At 44.3% G+C, this 20791-nt stretch overlaps 1 protein-coding gene across 8 annotated transcripts in view; it reads left to right on the top strand.

Moving 5' to 3' along the window:
* The window catches only part of KIAA1549L (KIAA1549 like), a 288867-nt gene that overhangs the window by 206384 nt on the left and 61692 nt on the right, over positions 1–20791 (top strand). For 7 of the 8 annotated variants that reach the window (XM_058527183.1, XM_058527182.1, XM_058527178.1 and 4 more), the window contains 3 exons: positions 4050–4240; positions 10625–10752; positions 18477–18655. In XM_058527183.1, the coding sequence (XP_058383166.1) occupies positions 4050–4240; positions 10625–10752; positions 18477–18655 (498 nt within the window). The remainder of the gene's footprint in view (positions 1–4049; positions 4241–10624; positions 10753–18476; positions 18656–20791) is intronic. The other variant, XM_058527179.1, reaches the window with a different exon arrangement.

Here is a 20791-nt window from a genome sequence, read left to right as displayed (position 1 = left end):
TACCGCAGTCCTTCTGCGTTGCAACCAGGGGACTGCAGTGTCTGCGAGAGGAGAGCGCGGCCTGCATCCCTTCTCACAACCCGCATGTGAGAGCAGAATTCATTTAATGCCAAGGGGTGAAGTGGAATGAAAAAGTTAGCCCTCGCCACCAATCCAAAGGAAGGAGAGACAGCGGGCCTTGGAGGGTGGACCCGGAGGATGGCCCCTAGTCTCCAGGGACGTCACTGCGTCTTCAGAACGCAGGCTGCAGTGCCCGAGGACGTTCCTGGGGATGCCCGCTGGGCCCCAGTGACAGGCTCACCGTGCTGAGAGGGGGTGAGCGCGGCTGTCCCGGGAGCCGAGGCCGGGTGCGCGCCCACACCCTCCTTCAGAGACAGGTACCCCAGATGTCACCTGTTAGCACTGTGGTCAGCTGGGCTTCCGCAGGTAGACTGCGGGGAAAATGAGCAGTGCAGGAGGAGGGCCAGGCGTCGTGTCTAGACACCTCCTTTCTCCCTAGGTCACTTCTCTGTACTCTCTGTCACTGGGGTCACAGCCTTTTCCCACTTGGTTCCTTCATATAATTGATGAGCACGGGGCTTCCTGGAACAGGTGCCCTTCGGAGAAAGCAGTTAGGTCCATGTCCAGATGCAGGACGGAGCTCGGGGCCTGCAGGCAGCTCGGGACAGGTCAGTCACCCCCTGCAGATGCCCACCTGCTTCCTCTTTCTCACCTACTCTCTGTGTGACCTGTACTTGACCTCTCTGTGCCTCAATTTCCCATCTGTGAAGTGGGGTAATAGGAGGATGCATTCACAGGTTGCTGTGAGGATTGCGTGAGTTCTGTAAATTACTGTGAGCTATGTCTGGTGCATAATAAGCCACAGACAACTTGGCCTTTATTAGTACACATGCTTTCTTCTTAAAAGATTTGGGTAACATGTCTACTTTTGAAATTATTGGAGATTATTTTGATTTGATAATTTTACAAAACACCTTAGAGTAACTGTACATGCTTCATGATGTATTAATGGTGTCAGGGGTCACTAGTGTGTGTCCAATGGGCAATTAGTGATTCTCACGTGGTTTTCAAGTTGAAAGTTGAAAAACCACTTACCCTGTCGGTCAGAAGAGTAAGGTACTAGTTTTGAGGCTTTCACCACTTAGCTGTGTGACCTTGGGCAGGTCACTGAACCTCTCTGAGCTTTTGTTTTCTTACCTGTAAAGTGAAGACTGTGATGTTTGCCCTGCTTACCTCATGGGGTTGTTGTGAGGATGAAATGAAATATCACTGTTTTGCAGGCTGTAAGTACTGAACATATGCAGGGATTGTTATTACTAATCTACTAACAGTGGTCACCTTTTAAGTTTATCATTCCTTAATGTCTCTCTTTCTGCTCACCCATCATCAGCACAGTCCCCTGAAGTATCCAGCAGATAACTTCAGCCCAGTGTGAAGGGTGAGGGGCCAAATCCAGAGAGAGTGGGGAGCGAGGGGGCGGGCAGAGCCAGCTTGTCCCATTAACTAGGTTCTTAGAAGTCTTGGCTGCCACTGAAGACTCCCAATTCCTCACAGACAGGCCAGGAGGCTCAGCCCAGGAGCCAGGCCAATTGTGGTAGGAGATGCCCAACAAAGACGGCCGGCTGCATCAGGGAAGGGGAGGCCGTGGGAAGAAGCCTCAAGCGGTGGTTAGATGTTCTGGCTCTGGGTCACACAGGACTGGGTGTGAGTGCAGACCAGCCGTGTGAGCCTGGGGAAGTTGCTTCAGCTCTCCAGACCTCCATTCTTCATCTTTAAAGTGGGGAATCATAGCAATACCTTCCTCCTTGAGCTGCAGTGAGGATGAACTGTCATAATTTATTAACGTGGTCGGGACTGGACCAGCAGTATCAAATGAAGCTCACACTGTGAGCTCCTCGCGGGAGGCGGCAGTTATTATTCATCTGCGCATCTCCAGCGCTGCACACAGTCCCTGGCACAAGCCAGTGCTCAGTAACTCTGGCTGGAACAGAACTGCATAAGATGATGGAGGCGCAGGGGTACAGCAGAAGCGGGGCCACAGGAGGTGAGGCTGGGCACATGGCTTCAGCCAGAATGTGAAGGGCCTCGAGTGCCTTGCCAAAGGGTGTGGGTGCCAGGAAACACTCTAGGGAGGGAGTGACAGGACCTGACATGGTGTTAAGGGAGACGACTTTGGAGGCTTGTTGAGGCTGGGCCTGGAAAGGAACCAAATGGAAGCAGCAAGACCAAGGCGGGAATCAGTAAAACAGTGGGCCTGGAGAGAAAAGGTCAGCTTCTAGAAACATCTCAGTTGAATCCAATTGGTGACCAATTGGTTGTGGGAGGAGCAGATAATTCAGTGTTCTAGGAACATTATCTAGTCATCCAAAGGCTCCATTCCGCTTCGTGTAGCACCATGGTAGGGGAAGGAAGTGAACAGACAAACCGTTTCAGAAACACATTCCCAGACGCTGGCATAGAATGTCAGTGTTGCTGTGTGGGTCAGGGTGGGTGTGTCAGAGAAGAGGGAGGGGTCACCACGCTCCCAGAGTGACTTTCCCAGGACCTGGGGGAACCATCCATGGCATAGCTACAGACGCCTTGAAGTAGGGAGCCCTACTGGCTTCAGCAACAAAACTCCTCCTGTCCTGAGCCTTGGCAGGAGATTTAGGGGGTCAGGCCACAGTCCTGGACTGCTACACCTGGCTAGAGCCTTCCTGTCCCATTTCTTAGCTAAATGCGCTGCTGAAGGAGGAGCTTCGGATCAGATCAAGTTCTGACAGAACTCGAATGGTAGAGGTTGAGTTTCATCTCCAAATTTTCTTGAAGAGAGTCACTGATGTTCGTTTCACTTGGGCTGTGACTGAGTAGGAAGGAAACTGTTCACTAATATTGTCGGAGCACTTGCCATGTGCCAGGAACTGTGCTGAATGCTGGACTAGAATTTACTTCTTAACCCCCACAGCATCCCTTTGAGGTGGTTAAACATCACTCTCACATATATGCGCACTTGATCCTATTTACACTATTATATCTCCTTTTTACAGATGAGGAGACTGATGCGCAGAGAATTCCAGTAACTGACCCGAGGTCACCTCACTGATTAGTGGTAGAGGCAGGATTTGAACCCCGGGCAGCCTGCTTTCTTTCGGAGCTGCTCCTCTGCACCACCCCATCGTCCGGCCTCTGCTCTGTATCCTGCTGCTCTGGGGTGTAAAGCAGAACAGAGACATGCCCAGGAATTGTTTAAACGTGCCTCCTGATTCTTTACTGCCCCACTGATGGAGGTCGGTCGGGTTTTGCTTATAGCTGCCCTCTTCACGGGGGATTTCAGAGGTGGTGCAGTAAAAGCGTTGTTAATCTCCCAGTAGTGAATTATAGGAGAGCCAGCCTGCTTCAGGGCGAGGGCTGGATTAAAGAGTGCTTCCGGAAATTCCATTTTATTATTCATGATTGTACTGCCTCACAGGGGGGGACCTGTTTCTTCCCCTTTGTTTTCTGATCTGTGATCCCCTTTGGGAACAAGGGTGGTGGAGGTAAAGCAGATATGCTTATCTTTATTTCTCAGGTGAGAAAGTTGAGGTTAGAGTTCAAGTGATTTGGCAAAGTCACACACCTCTTATTACACATAAAGCCATGTGAGCGTGGAGTTAAGGGATGACAGAATAGTCCCAGGCAGGAGATGATACAGGACCTGTTTAACATGTCAATTAAGAGTTTCTAATTAGCAGTATCCAGTGACTTAAAATTAGTGGTCTAAAATCCTTGGGAAAAAAAAAGAAAAGAAAATCCTTGAAAGAAGTTTGTTCTCAAGCACATATTTGCATCTTGTTTGCACTATTCATTTTTCTGAGTAAGTCTTATTAGTAGAGGTTCTGTAGCGAGGTGGAATTAACACAGAGTCTGATTTTGCAGACAGAAATTATGATGGAGATTTGAGTTCACTCTTGTTCATTGGAAAGCTAAGCATGGTCCTGTCTCATGCACTCTCCCGCCTGTCTTCTCTTAAAGCCGTCGTTAGAGTCACACTTTGCACAAAATGTGACTGCAAGTCTGTTTCCTCTTTGCAGCCTGTGCAAGGCTTTGATTATGCCAAGCAGCACCTGGGCCAGCAAGGGGCGGACGAGGAGGTCGTCCCTGTGACCCAGGAAACGGTGGTCCTCCCGCTGCCCGTTAGAGATGCTCCGGCCTCTCAGGAAAGGGATGTCGCCCAGGACGAAAGCACCATCAAGACGGCCAAGTCCACCGAAACCAGAAAGAGGTAGGCGCCAGGCCAGCTGCCGCCTGTCCGTATCAGCAAGAGAAATAATTGATGGTGCGAGCAGCTGAAGCCCTCGAGTTAATTCCACTGTTCTCTTTAAAACTTCCCCTTCATGCTCCTTCTGAATATTTGAAAAGGACACTAAGGGAGATGACAAGAATCGTAATAGCTACTTCCCATGAGCTGCCCTTTGTAAAGTTTATATTGCTGATCAACCACAACAGGAGAAATTTAGCTCTTCCGTTTATTATAACAAATTTGGCACTGATGTCACACTTATATTTTTCAAGTTATCTTAAAAGCAGTGCCCTTGGTTCAGTGTAGTTGTATTTTATCTGGCAGTTTTTCAATACTTAATAATTTCTGTTCAAAAGTCATTTATTGAGTTTTTACTATGAACAGAGCACTTTGACAAGCCTTGGGAGGATTACAAAAAGGTTTACGATGATTCCTGACTCCAAGGATCTCATGATGGAGAGACAGACAGAGAAATAGCTGGAACACAGAGCATGACGTGCGGGCACCCACAGGGGAGCCCAAGCGAAGTGCTGTGGAAGAGAGAGGAGGAAGAACTGAATTCTGACGAGGGAAAGCGTCAAGGAGGAGGTTGTGTTGTAGCTGGGCCTTGAAGGGTAAGTGGGATGTCATAGTTGGGAAGAGATAAAGGCGTCCAGTCTGAAAGAGCCGGGGGATAGTCATGCTCACTTAATGGTGAGTGTCCCTGGAGATTAGAGTTCACAGTGGTTGGAATGTAGGAAAGGATGAAACCAGAAGGTAGATTAAAATTGTGGAGGGTCTTAACTGCCAGGCTAAGGAGTTTGACCTTGATTCTCTAGGCAATGGGAAGCCACTGAAAGTACTTCAGGAAGATGGTGATGTCCAGTCTGTATTTAGAAAGACTACTCCAGTAGCAATGGGGATGATAGGTGGGAGAGGTTAGCTAGAGGCCAAGAGACTCGTTATAAGGACTTTGCAATATCCTTAGAAAGAGGTAATGAACTCCATGACAAGCCTTGTTGGCTGGCCAAACCAACTCCCATTGCCAAGCCCCTTCTCCTTGCCTGAGACCACAATGGAAGCTGGAAAAGCTACATCCGCCTGCCTCCTTCCATCTTTCCCTCCCTTCACCTAACAGATATTTCTTGATTGTTTGCTGTTTACCAGACACTGGGGATACTGCAGTGAGCAAGACAAAGTTCCTACGCTCATGGTGCTTACAGTCTGGTGGGGAGAGATAGACAATAAACAGATAGAGACATAGATATATAGTAGATCAGGTGACCATGAGTATGAAGAAGAAAACCAAAGCATGGTAAGGGGATAGAGAGGTGGAGAGGGGGACGTGATGCTCTTTAGCAGGAACTCAAGAAAGGCCTCTCTGATAAAGTGACGTTTGAGAAAGACCAGATTGAAATGATGTGTAAGCCTCAGGGCTATCTGGGGGAAGAATGTTCTAAGCAGACGGAACAGTATGTGCAAAGTCCAGAGGAGGAAACTTTTTGACATGCTTAAAGAAGAGCAGGAAGTCCAAAGAGGTTGGTACGAGCTAGGGAGGAAGTGGTAGCAGATGAGTCAGAGAAGTCACCTGAAGTTGACCATGTCAGGCTTTATAGACCAAAGTCAGGACTTGGAATTTTATTGTGAATGAAGATCAGAAGTCATTGGAGGGTTTTGAGAAGAACAGTGACATGGTGTGACTTGCAGTTTTAAAGGCTCACTCTTGCTGCTGCATGGAAAATAGACTGTACAGAAGCAGAGTAGAAGCAGGGAGACTGTTAGGAGGCGATTGCAGTAGTCCAGATGAGAGATGGTGGTGTGGACCATGGCACGGTGGTGTGAGAAGCAATGGATTCTAGAGATATTTTGAAGGAAGTGCTGACAAGATTTGCTGATAGATTGTTGTGGGGTATGGAAATAGAGAGGAGTGAATTTACCATTTATTGTGTTGGGAAGTCTGGAGGAGAAGAGTTTGTAGGGGACCGTCAAGAGTTTGGATGTGGACGTGTTGAGATGCCCATTAGACATGCAAATGGAGATGCTGAGAACGTGGAGACGCTGAGAACTCAGCAAACCATATGAGTCTGGAGTTCAGAGGAGAGGACCTGGGTAGAAATATAAATGTAGGAGTTGTCAGTGTTCAGTTATTTAAAGCTGAGACTGGATGGGCTCACCTAGGAGAATATAGATAGAGAACAGATCCAAGAACTGACCCTGGGACATTGCAGTGATTAGAGGTCCAGATGATGAAAAAGAATCAGCAAAGGAGACTGAAGAGCATCAGGAAGAAAGGCATGAGGAGCACAAAGCAAGAGTGGAATCCAAGAAGCCAAGAGGAAGGAGTAGTTTGAGGAGGAAGGAAGGGTTGTCTGTATCAAACACACCATTTTTGTATTGGAGTCAAGCAGCAAGGCTGTGTGTTTTTTCCCAGGAGCTCCTGGTGCCTCAGAAAGAAGTACAGAGAAACAGAGGGTTGGATTTCAGCTTGTGTAGGAAAGAAGGTTGAGGGCGTGTGGATTCGTTATCTATTGCTCCGTAACAAACCACTCCAAAGCTTAGCAGCCTAAAACAACTACAACTAATTTAGCTCATGATTTTTGATGGGTCAGCACTTTAGACCGAGCTCAACTGGGTGGTTCTTCTGGTCTGATCTAGGCTGGGCTCGCTCATGCACCTGCAGTCAAGTGGTAGGTGAGCTGGACTGCTTGTTGATGACAGCCTTGTCTGGGCTGGCCAGGTAACTGTGGCCTCTTGGCATATGCTCTCTCATCTCCAATGGGCCAGTCCTGGCTTTCTCACAAGGTGGTTACAGGGTTCCAAGGGCGGGGAGAATACAAGCCCCAAAGTGCAAGTGCTTCTCATCTCTGCTGTGTCATGTTTGGCCGAAGTGAGACACATGGTCAAGTCCAGAGTCAGTGTGGGAGGGGACTCCCAAAGCTTGGTTACAGGGAGGTATGAACAAATTGGGACCATTAGTGCAATAGTCTACCCCAGCAAGGGCGAGCCTGAGCAGAGCAGAGTGGAAACGTACAGGGAAACATATGTCTGTTCCTGCAATGGATGATTCTTCTGAGTTGACTGGCAAACAGTGTTACCTACAGTAATTATTCTCATTATGATCTTTACCAGATACAATAAAGGCATGTTAACAACTTATTTATCACTTGTTTAGAAGACACTGAAAAGAAATACATAGAATTACTAAAATTAGGATATTCACATAGCACTGCCAGGAAGAATAGAAATTCTTTTCCACTCATTTTAGTTGAGTGATTTAAACTGTGTAAAGATTTCTTTAAAAAAAAAAAATTTTTTTTAGACCAAGCATTTCTTCTTTTTTTCTTAACTTTAAGAGTTTGTTTCAAGCATTCCTCTTGAATTAACAAGGAGTCTACTCTTGCTGATTACATTCAATTACTTACCCCCAGATTTTTATTAAGAAATACTAGCTTATGAAACAAATACAGATAAAGAAAACAATGTCTATACTACTGATTGATTCCTATATTTGCTTCATAATTTCACCATAAAAATATAGTTTTACTAAGGGCTGGCTATCTCATTGCCAAAGCTGTGGCCAAACCTCACCTCTGTTCAAATTCTGCTGGCCACAGGAGCCTCTGATCATTTGGGAAGATTTTAAGACACCAAACCCAAGAGCAAACCTGACATACATCTATGTTTCCGGCTTCCCCATCTTGCCAGATCAGCTTCCTCGTTCCTGCTAGATAAGACTGCATGACCTCTCAGAATGGGTCTGTTAGATGATCCAAAAAGTTTTGCAAGTGAAAAGTAAGGGAAGCCAGTGATTTGGTGGTCATTAAGATATCTCAATTTTTAAAAGTTGTTTTAAAACTGAAATCTGAGGATTCAGCCACTTGCAGTCAACCAGGCAGGTGTTGTGGGTCCTTTTCGTCTAGCCAAGGCTCTTGGTGATGCTCTTTTGTTGGTCCATGACTTGGGTTAATTGGCGAGGAGAGAGAATCAACCTCATAGGGACAGCTGTTCACAGTGGATACGTGAATGCAGCGATTGGCCATAACAGTTCAGCATTTGATTAGTCCCACCCCCAAGATTGTCCTTCCAGGCTCCATGGACACCCATGTCCTCAGAATGGAGACTGTTGAGTTCAATAGCCTAAAACTGCCACCTCGCAGGGGATACTTTCTTACTTTCGAAAACATTTTTGTTCCTGTTAGGTGAGTGGACAGACACTTACATACAAATCTCACTTTCTGTTTTTGATCAGGAGTTTTGAGTTGACAGCTCCATGTAAACATAATCTATAAGCTGATGCAAAGAGTAAAGCAGCTTTGGGTTTTCTCTCGAGAAATGTGCTCATTCACACCTTTCCTTGGAGTGAGACGAACAGCCAGAAAATTGTTTCAGGATCAAATGAGGGAAAGATATGCATATGCTGCAGAAACTGTTCAGTGTTTTGTAGATGTAAAATAGGTGACAAGAAACTTTTCCTTTTCCTTTCTCTCTGGACCTCAATGAAAGCCTCTTTGTCCCAATAAGGCCAGTTGGAAGAGTAGGTGCCATTAACTATGGGATTCTGAGAACAACCAAAGGGCCTCTGTCTTCTCTGTGTCTGTGTATTTGCACAGCCAGCACTCAGTGATGAAATAGCTGTTGGGTAAATAACTTATATTCAATAAATTAATGCCTTACTAGTTTTATCAGAGGTTACTAGTTTTATAGGAGGTTAAAGGATTTTATGGTGAAAGAGATCTGTAGCCAAATAAACTCGGAAATGCTGGATTAAACAAAACAAGATGAGTCTCTTTATGACAGGACTGATCAGAGCCTTTGTATGCTAATATGCATTAGGAATATCCAAAGAAGGAATATCATAAACATTTCCCAAACTTATACTTGTCTGTGGGCCTTTGGCAAGGACCATCTCACTTGGCTCTAGTGTTCCGTGGAATGCTCTTGGCAGATTGCCATGGTTGTGAGTGGGCACTTGCATTGTTGGTGGTTTTAGGGTGCTAAAGTACTCTAAAGTATACAGAACTGAGAATTCCCGGAGGATTAAGACAGAGAAGGGAGGAGGAGGAAGAGGAGCATCGGCAAGGATAGCATCTTCCGCTTAAGAAGCTGCTTACCTACTGGTCAAGTGCTGTGTTTTATTCCAGTCAGTTTTCCATTGTGGGGGCCAGATGCCGTGAGGTTCTGAATTTGGACAATTGACAATAGAAGAACAAGGGGTTTGATGAGGGCTCTGGGTCTCTGCTCCTGGTTGTCTCCCACAGAGGGGAAGGCGGTAAATCTTTATGCTCAGCCCACCACAGCCTGGCATATCTGAGGCCCAAGGGAGCACAGACCCTAGCAGGTGCTCTCCAGAGCCCATTTTCCCACAGAATTAGTTCCAGAAGACCAGAGTCCAGTCTGAGGGAAGGAGAGAAGGCCTGTGGCTTGCCCTCTGCAAAGGCCTGCCCCATCGGGGCACTGTAGGGACAGTAAAGGGAGGTGCTCTGATGTGTGGAGAAAGCCCCTGTCTGCAGGGGGAGCCCTGGTGGCCAGGGCTGATTTGCCACTTGCCAACTCCACCCTAGACAAAGCACTTCCCCTCTTTGAGCTTCAAATTCCACATGCCACACTTGCTAAACAAGGCTGACAGTCACCAATCAGTGGGTTGTCCTATTGATTCACTAACAGTTTTGAAAGTGTTCAGCACAGTCCTTGGCACATAGTGGGTGCTCCTGAGGGGGAGGTCTTGGAGTACATGGGTGCTGTCTTACTATCCCTCCACACCAGTGTACTAGGCACAGTGCCCGGCACAGAGCAGGTGCACAAAAAGTATCTCCTGAATGAATGAACAGCTCGCATACACCATTTCAGATGTAAAGGGTTACCATTTAGCACGGTTAAAGAAATGTGCACGTGTGTGTGTGTGTGAGGGAGAGGCAGAGTGAAGAACTCATTGGTGGAGTGACTGCATCTTTAGTAGTCAAGGTATATTCTGTAAGGAAAATAGTCGAAGAGAACTGTGTTTCGTGCACGTCCCTGAAGGTGCCGTGTGAGACAGCCACTCTGTCACACCATCCGTGTGCTGTGTTGAGAAGGAGGGCGTGCTTACGAATGCCACGGCCACTATTTCCGTAGTCCCTGGGGGTTGATGAGGGAGAGGTGGGAACGGGGAGCTGCGTTCAGTGAACTTCTCTGCAGAGCTAAGCACTGCTGAAGGCTGTTCAGAACAGCCAGCTGTGAACCCTTGCTGTAGAGTGGGTTTTTTTTTTTTTCTTTTCCTGTATCATTTCTTCTATGTGGGTAAAACTGGAATGAAAGGCTACAGACATAAACTGTGCAAATAAAATAACCTTGAGAGGCGGCTGCTCCAGTCAAAACTTACCATCTCCCTGTTGCTATGGTTACCTCCAGCAGGTCGCCCAGTGAGAATGGCTCTGTCATCAGCAACGAATCAGGGAAGCCCAGCTCGGGCAGGCGCTCGCCCCAGAATGTAATGGCACAGCAGAAAGTGACAAAGGAGGAGGCACGGAAGAGAAATGGTGAGGAGCCTTCCCTCCAAGCACCATCCCTGGGCCCATCACACACACACTCGTGCACACATGCATGCACACACCCAGGCACATCTTCCCAGAGCAAGGTGCTAAGGAAGATGGGCAGACAGAGCTGGTGCACAGGGGAAGGCTGTTATAACTAAGTACTGCGGCTCATCCCCCCCTAACAAGATGCACTCCCCCTCCTCCTACTCCCTTCCCCGCCTCCTCCCCTGCCTTCCTTTCTTTCTCTACTTCCTGGAAGTGTATAAAGTCAAGTCAAAGGCCACCCTCCCCCAGATGCCCCATTACCCACCCAGTCCTCAGATGACCTTGATTAACTCAGTGTCTGTCTTTCTCAGACCTTTTTACTATGCATATGACAACACACACGTATCTTTGTTTTTTGTTGTATTGCATTGTTTTATTGTATAAAATAGGATCAATGTACATATTGTTCTGTGACCTTTTCTTGCTTAAAAATGTGCAACACACAGACTCCTCTGTCAGTAAGTACGCGTTTGCAGATGATGCCTTTCCTCTTCCCTGCACTGAACCTGTAGAGGAGGAGGGGAGGGGTCAGTTCCCGACCCCGCCCTCCCCACCCGGCTGGTGAGATGCGGCCTGCTCTAAATGTTCCTGCTGACCTTCCTGGTCTTGTCTCTCCGCCCCCTCTGCCTCCTTCCTTATTCTGTTTGGGTCACTTTGATTATTTAAATATCAGATTCAGAAATAACAACAGCCGGGTGCATGAATAAAATGCAATTACTGTACCAGGTTGAGGTTTGAATGTGTTTGTTTTATTAAAAAGCCACCCTTTCTCCAGATTTACCGTGATTTGTTGCATTTTATTTTTGCCACATGTAAACCCAGCGAATTTTCAGAGTTGGCGCTTCTGTTTCACCACAGGTTCCCATTCAGTGACATGGGTGCTGTCTTACTATCATTTTGAAATTTTCAAATAGAAATGATAGGACCAACTCATTTAATGTAAAATTCAACAGGTGATGAATCACATCAGAACTCTAGGATGGACCTTGGATGGGACCTATACTTGTCGTTTTTGTCAAAGGGCTCCACGGTATCATAATACTAGGTTAGAGTTCACAAAAAAGTCAACAGTGTATTTTATTAGGTTGGAAAATGAACCAAAAGTAAGAAGGAAGAAAATAACACTGAATGGAATTGAGGATAAAACTAAAAGGGGTATTTCCATCACAATGTCAGCTTCCAAAAAGTGCTTTATTGTGTGAATGTGGCCTCTGAGAACAGATTATTCTCCAGGTATGAAATATTCAGATACTGTGGTTTGGGGGCTCAGTATCCATTCTAAAGGGTAGAGTTACTAAGGTTAATTTAAAAATTAATAAACTAATTAAAGTACGACACTGGCATTCTAAAACTGTCATTCTAAACTGTTCTTGTTTTCCACCAGCTTTGTGGCATCTGTAGCTTCTAATTTTCCACTTTTGTGAAAATAAGAACTTTACAAGGAAAAGGCAGTATCCTGCTAGCAACACTGCTGGTGTGGGTCCTTGTAGCTCAGTGGCTACATAAGTTATCATAGCTGCAAGGTGATTTTACAGTCTGTTGCAAGATGATTAAATATAAGTAGGAAAGAATAGGTTGAGAGCTAGGATTTTGAAAGCAAAACAGTTTGGCATTTTCTCAACCAAATACACCCACAAACTTCTGAATCAAAACCAATGTCACTGTAGAAAGAGTGTTTTCCAGGAAAGAGTTAAAAATGAATTCAAGGTGAGAACATAACATATGTGTTTACATCTTCAGTCATGTAGGAGCAAAACCCTCCGCAACCCTCAAGTGTGCACCTTCGCTTAGGTTCTAAGAGCCATCCCAGCCTGGGCTCATAATCTAATCAGGCCTTGCCTCCTCCTGGTCTTGGGGCCGGTGGGGCAGGAGGACAAGAACCAGAGGGTTTCAGGACAAATTACTGCTTTCTGCGCGGGAGCCCTTGAGGACTTGTCAGAGGTATTAGCTCAAAAACAGTTTCCATTTTTAATAGAAATCAAAAACCTCCCAAAAAATAAAAGTCCAGGACCAGATGGCTTCTCCAGTGAATTTTACCAAACATTCAAAGAAGATTTAATACCCATCCTTCTCAAACTATTCCAAAAAATAGAGGAAGATGGAACACTTCTTAAAGCATTCTACGAGGCCAACATCACCCTGATACCAAAACCAGACAAAGACAATACAAAGAAAGAAAATTACAGGCCAATATCGCTGATGAACATTGATGCAAAAATCCTCAACAAAATATTGGCAAACCGAATACAACAATATATTAAAAAGATCATACACCATGATCAAGTGGGATTTATACCAGGGACGCAGGGATGGTTCAACATCCGCAAATCAATCAACGTGATACATCACATCAACAAAACAAAGAATAAAAACCACATGGTCATCTCAATAGACGCAGAGAAGGCATTTGACAAGATACAACATCCATTTATGATAAAAACTCTCAATAAAATGGGAATAGAAGGAAAGTACCTCAACATAATAAAGGCCATATATAACAAACCCACAGCCAACATCATACTCAATGGGGAAAGACTGAAAGCCATTCCTCTGAGAACAGGAACGAGGCAGGGCTCATTCTCTCACTCTCACCACTCCTGTTCAACATAGTACTGGAGGTTTTGGCCAGAGCAATTAGGCAAGAAAAAGGAATAAAAGGAATCCAAATAGGTAACGAAGAAGTGAAACTCTCACTATTTGCAGATGACATGATTGTATATATAGAAAACCCTAAAGAATCTGTTGGACAACTATTAGAAACAATCAACAACTACAGCAAAGTTGCAGGGTACAAAATCAATCTACAAAAATCAGTTGCATTTCTATGTGCTAATAATGAACTAACAGAAAGAGAGCTCAAAAAGATAATACCATTTACAATTGCATCAAAAAGAATAAAATACCTAGGAATAAATCTTACCAAGGAGGTGAAGGACCTATACAATGAGAACTACAAGACATTATTGAAAGAAATCCATGATGACATAAAGAAATGGAAAGATATCCCATGCACGTGGATTGGAAGAATAAACATAGTTAAAATGTCTATATTACCTAAAGCAATCTACAGATTCAATGCAATCCCAATCAGAATCCCAATGACATTCTTCACAGAAATAGAAAAAAGAATACTAAAATTTATATGGGGCAACAAAAGACCCCGAATAGCTAAAGAAATCCTAAAAAAAAAGAACAAAGCAGGAGGCATCACAATCCCTGACTTCAAAACATACTACAAAGCAATAGTAATCAAAACAGCATGGTACTGGTACAAAAACAGACACACAGATCAATGGAACAGAAGTGAAAGCCCAGAAATAAAACCACACATATATGGACAGCTAGTTTTTGACAAAGGTGCTAAGAACATGCAATGGAGAAAGGAAAGTCTCTTCAATAAATGGTGTTGGGAAACCTGGACAGCCACATGCAAAAGAATGAAAATGGACCATGTGCTATCGCCATTCACAAAAATTAACTCAAAATGGATCAAAGACCTGAAGGTGAGACCTGAAACTATAAAACTCATAGAAGAAAATATAGGCAACACACTATTTGACATTGGTTTTAAAGGAATCTTTTCGGATGACATGCCTACCCAGACTAGGGAAACTAAAGAAAAAATAAACAAGTGGGACTTGATCAGATTAAAGAGCTTTTATAAGACAAATGAAACCAGAATCAAGATGAACAGACAACCAACCAGCTGGGAGAGAATATTTGCAAAGCATACATCTGACAAGGGGTTGATCTCCATAATATATAAAGAACTCACACAACTGAACAACAAAAAAACAAACAACTCGATCAAAAAATGGGCAGAGGAAATGAAGAGACACTTCTCCAAAGAAGATATACAGATGGCCAATAGGCACATGAAAAGATGCTCAACATCACTAATCATCAGGGAAACGCAAATCAAAACAACACTGAGATACCACCTCACGCCCGTTAGAATGGCTATAATCACCAAGACAAAAAACAACAAATGTTGGAGAGGATGTGGAGAAACAGGAACCCTCATACACAGCTGGTGGGAATGCAAACTGGTGCAGCCTCTATGGAAAACGGTATGGAGATTCCTCAAAGAATTAAAAATAGAGATGCCCTATGATCCAGCCATCCCACTACTGGGAATCTATCCAACGCACCTGAAATCAACAATCCAAAGAGGCTCATGCACCCCTATGTTCATTGCAGCATTATTCACCATAGCCAAGAAGTGGAAGCAACCTAAGTGTCCCTCGACTGACGATTGGATTAAGAAAATGTGGTATATATATACAATGGAATACTACTCAGCCATAAAAAAAGACAAAATTGTCCCATTTGCAACAACATGGATGGGCCTGGAGCGTATTATGTTAAGTGAAATAAGCCAGAAAGAGAAAGACAAACACTGTATGATCTCACTCATATGTGGAATATAAACCAACACATGGACAGAGAAAACTGGACTGTGGTTACCAGGGGCAGTGGGGGTGGGGGGAGGGGGGTGGGGGGTGGGCACAAGGGGTGAAGGGAGTCATATATATGGTGATGGACAAACAAAAATGTACAACCCAAAATTTCACAATGTTAGAAACCATTAAAACATCAATAAAAAAAAAAATACAGTTTCCGTTTTTATTCTTTCCTTTCCTTCCCAGAGAGGTGAAGACTTGCGTATTATTCGGTAGGCAACACCAGCGGGCAGTGATTCTAGTTGTAGGTTATTGGTCTTTGAGCTTTAATAAAGATTCCAGAAAGAAAGGGCATGTTGTGTTTAAGAGCGTTTTCTGCCTCAGATGGGGGCCTTCTCCCCGTGCCAATTCACACGCGAAGAAATGAAATCTCCTTTGCCAGCCTGGTTTATGGAAGTTAAAATCGACAATGTGGTACAACGTGATGACTCTAGTTAATAATACTGTGTTCCATATTTGAAAGTTGCTAAGAGAACTTAAAAGTTCTCATTACGAGAAAAAAATTGTAACTGTGAGGTGACGGATGTTAACTAGATTTATTGTGGTGATCATTTCTCAATATATACAAATATCCAATCATTATGATGTACACCTGAAACTAATATAATGTTCTATGTCAATTATACCTCAGTAAAAAAATAAAAAATAAATTAAAACCACTTCTTAAAAGTGAAAAAAAGAAATGCAAATAAGATACAACTAGATATGGGACAATTGGGTGGCATTGACTATGATGATGTGATGACATCTGGGACACTTCCTCAGCTTGACTGTGACCCTTCCCTTCAGCATTCTCCCATGCTTTTTTCTTTAGAAACTAATTATGCATTAAATATTCCCCTGAACCTGCTGGACTCACACAACATTTTAATGTAATGCCTTTTAATGTATTTTTCCATACAGTCTTTTTGGGAGAAGGAGAACTAATTATTTTTCTCTTAAGCAAACCTAGAGGAATTATTGTGCAAATCTGAATATGACTTTTTTGAGATCAAGGATGAAAAACAACTGTAGTCTGTACAATTTCAAGGGTGTCCTTTTCCTGTCCCATTATAGTTATGTCCTCCCTTACCCTGTCAGTTGGGGATCAGGATGTTACAACCCAGAAGCACTAAATGAGGTGGGAACAAGCCTGATGTGTTGGGGAAGGCCATTGCAGCTGGAGCAGAGTGGATGAGGGAGAGGCAGGAAGTGAGCTCAGCGGGGTGACCAGGCCAGGTTGTCAGGACCTTGGGGGCCGTGGGAAAGGCTCTGGGTTTTCTTCTGAGAGAGGGGAAGCCTTTGGAGAGTTCTGACCAATGGAGTACTGTGATCTGGTTACCTTTTGAAAAGATAATCCATCCTGGCTGCTGCTGGAGTATGGATTTTAGGGGTAGAATGACAAGAGGAAGCTTGGAGGAGGGAGGTTGTTTAGGAGGTGTATTAGTAACTTATCGCTGCGTGACAAATTACCCCAAAACCTAGCAACCAAAATGACCATCTACATTATTATCTCATGGCATGTCTATGGGTCAGGAATTCAAGAGTGGCTTCGCTGAGTGGTTCTGGCTCAGAGTATCTCATGAGGTCGCAGTCAAGATGTTGGCTAAGGCTGTAGTCATCTAGAAGCCTGACTGGTCCTGCAGATCCCACTTACAAGATGGCTCACTCACACAGCTATTGGCAGGAGTCTCAGTTTCTTGCCACGTGGACCTCTCCATAGGGCTGCTTGAGTGTCCTCATAACATGGAAGCTGGCTTTCCCCAGAGTAAGTGATCCAAGAGAGAGCAAGATGGAAGCAACAATGTTTTTTTATGACCTAGCCTTAGAAGTAACCCACTGTCATTTCTGCAATTTCCTGTTGGTTACATAGGTCAGTCCTGTTCATTGTGGCTGTGAATATCGGGAGGAGAAAATTATTGGGTGCCATCTTGGAGGCGGCTACCATAGTTGGCTGTCAGAGCAGTTGTCCAGGTGGGAGTTAATGGTGGGCAGGCAAGAGTTGACCAGCAAAAGTCCACTCTAAAAAGATATATGCATCTGGTTACCATGTCTGAATAGAGATTTTCCTCTGTTATTGGCTGCTTGGTGGCCTGCTGTTTGCAAATAAGACCACAGAACAAAAAAATACTCCAGTTATAGCCCATTGTTAGACTCTGAGGTGTTTTAGCCATATTGTAAGATAACAATTTACTCAGCTTAATTTGACAAATCTTCTGTGATTATGATAAGTGACAGAATGATACAAACTATGTATTTTCGATAATTTAAATGACTTCCCAATCTCTTGAGCAGACAGGAAAAAAGATGAATATACTGCTGTTACATGCGTATTTTATATAACACCTATTTTGCTCCTAAATTGCCTACTGGGTTAGTTGTTTGAACAGGCTTAATGTATCTCTCCCCGAGCCGTGCTCAGTAAACTATCCTTCTTATAGTCACCTAATGGGACTGTGCTTTCAGAACAAGTAAATCGGCAAGATACCCCTGGCCTTGGAACTTCTGTCCACCTGGTGATGGAAGCACAAGGCAGGCTGCTGTCTTGCAGCACTCGCAGCCGAGTCGTCTGTCAGAGGAGAATTAGTGAAAAGAGCGTAGGTAGAAATCGCTCTATTTAATTAAGGGAGTTGTCTCCAGCTAAATTCGTTTCTCTGGGGGTTATTTCTTAGCTTTCTTTTGTTTTAGACAAATGAAAGAAACAAAAACCCAAATCACTGGAGCAGCAGCCTTTAGAAAGAGAAACTAAAGCATCAGCAGCAGTTGCTGTGGCCGGGTGACCAGGGAAGGCCTGTTACCTTAAGGTCCTGCAAAAATGAGTAGCTGTGGTGGCAGAGACTGAACTGAATGCTGTTATTCTGTTAATTGTCGTATTTTAAGAACAGTTGCCAGGTTTGGCCAAATTGCACCTTTCTCATCTCCAACCCAAATATAGAAAAAAATTTGTTTTTTTCAAAAGCATTTTGTCACAGTTTTGAAAAAATGGTTTTTACTGTTTAAATTCAAACTTGTAAAATTCTTTCCTACCCGTTGATAATGCAGTGGAGAGATGAATAGTTTATCTTAAATTTAAAAGAACTCCACCAGCAGCAGTGAGCCCTTGGCATAGAACAGACACTGCTGTTCCTGAGGTCGTTCTGCGTAAAGTACCGTCCTAGGCTGTGAGCCTTCCACAAATCCCCCCATGATTGTGCAGCTCCCCTGTGACCACGAAATCGATGTGTTTCTGTTGTGCTTTAGTGCCAGCGAGTGATGAAGAGGAAGGAGCAGTTCTTTTTGACAACTCTGGCAAGGCAGCTGCCGATCCCTTTGACACGTCTTCTGGATCTGTGCAGCTCATCGCAATCAAGCCCACAGCCCTCCCCGTGGCACACCCCACCTTGGACAGGAGCCAGGAGTCGGCAGTCCTCAGCGGGGAGGTGAGCACTAGAGGCCCCAGAGCGGAGACAGCCAGAGCAGCCAGGCCTCCGGGAATCTGGACCAAGGAGCAGCACTTGGGAACACGGTGCAGGGTGCGTCCAGGTGTCTAGGGCTCTGTCGGTCATTCTTCCCTCTGCACGCACAGGCCTCCATGGAATGAATCAGAACATGTCACCCTAAACGAGTTTGTTGGATGATGTTTTTGGAGCGTCTTTTTCACTTTCGTTAGAAAGCCCAGAGTGGGCTTTTTAAAAACTATAGTTATGAAGAGAAACATCAAAAATTCTACTTCCCCATCCCCTCACACACACAGCTTCTGCCTTTCTTGATAACACTCCTAGCCTGTTCATTATGGGTTGTCAGTTGTAGCGGGGATGGGCGGGGCTTGAACTGATAGGGAACCGGAGAAGATATTGTCATAGGGGACAGGGATGTGGCCCACTGTATGGGCTTTGAAATGACTTTACTCCTTGAGCAAGCTTGAAATAACCCTTTGTCTGCTTCCAGGAGGATATCAGTGAATATCATGATGTTAATCAATTTTCCTAAGGGTCTGAAAAAAATTTGTAACATACACCAGAGAATGGTGACTTCACCAAAGAAAAACGTGTGGATGGATGGATAGATAGGCAGACAGATAGAAAGATAGATACAAGCAGTTTAGCGGCGAGCAAGAGAGCAAGATGCGTAAAAATTATCTGCCGTTTCTCCATTTTCTGCAGCAGAATGGTCAGTGGCTGAAGATGTTTATGAACCTTTAAGAACATGCATATGGAACCTGTGCGTGAACGTTTGCATTACACGTGTGCACGCACACATACTTACTCATGTTTTTCTCTCTTGTCAAGCTGTCATGTGGGTTGTTCATTTCATTTTTTAATACTGTGCTATTGCTACCTGCAATGGGTGGGAGAATTCCAAAGTTTTAAAGTCTTTTTCCCACCACACCTCAAGGAACATGCCATGGCCCTGTACACCTGAGCACTGTAACCGGACATCAGGAGCTTGTCCTCGTTTCCCCATCCAGGCCACGGATGAAAGCCTTTTTACAGACCTGATTCAGGAAGCTCCTCTTGCTTTCTGGACAGAAAGACTGAGCTAGCCTGAAGGTGTGATGGGTTGAAGTTTATTGATTTTTAAAAAGAACTCTACTGGTTGTAGACTCACAGAGCACTTCTGTGCTAACCTCCTCATTTCTTAGACAAAGAAGCTGAAGCCAGAGGGTTCAAGTGGCTTGCTCAAAGTCACACTGAAGGTGTGGTGACAACGTGATGTTCAGGCCCCCTGGCTCCCTCTCCAGTGCTCCCTCCCTCTCTTTCCTGTGGCCCGTCAGTGAAACCGTCTAGCACAATGCTAGACGGTAATTAGACTTCTTGTGGTGATCATTTCTCAGTGTATACAAACATTGAATCCTTTTGTCGTACACCTGAAACTAATATGATGTTATATGTCAATTATACCTCAATTAAAAAAAAGAGTTGAGTTGCTAATCAAATCATAATGATTAACATGTCCAAATTTTAAATATACCTTTTGTTGTGTCTTTGGCTTGGAGAGGTGACTTAACACTCACAAGGGCAGATTTTTTCTTTTATTGGGCTATAACATATCCTTAAAGACATTATAGATATAGTCCAAACTAAAATTCTTATTTTGATATGAATGCATATAAAAACTAAATGTTTTTATTGGTATTATTGGTATTTTTTAGAACTCCATAGTCCATGGCAAGAGAAAAAAGAGAAATTCTTTTTATATGCACTTCTTCTTACTTTCACTCAGGCTTTTAAAATACCGCCAGAGAATTGTATAGGGTATTTAATGCTGATGAGCATTTCTTTGTCTTATATTTAGTTCAATAAATTATCATCCCCCCCAAAAAAGAACAGAAACATCTCACTGTGCTTTAAGGAGTATGGACTCTCAGCCGTGCTGCGAGGATCTGAATCCCAGCTCTTCACTTACTGTTTGTGTGGTTCTGAGCAGGTTGGTTCATTTCTCTCTGCTCAGGACTTCCGTCTGTAAAATGGGCTGTTGGTGAGGATCAAGTGAATTAATATATGTAAAGCACTTAGAACAGTGCCTGGCACACAATAAATACATCATCATTATTATTATTATTATCAATTAGTCAG

The sequence above is a fragment of the Diceros bicornis genome, chromosome 31 (genome assembly GCF_020826845.1).
Source record: "Diceros bicornis minor isolate mBicDic1 chromosome 31, mDicBic1.mat.cur, whole genome shotgun sequence".
Lineage (NCBI taxonomy): Eukaryota > Metazoa > Chordata > Mammalia > Perissodactyla > Rhinocerotidae > Diceros > Diceros bicornis.
The sequence above is the reverse complement of the archived record's forward strand: the minus strand, read 5'-3'. Positions and strand labels throughout refer to the sequence as shown.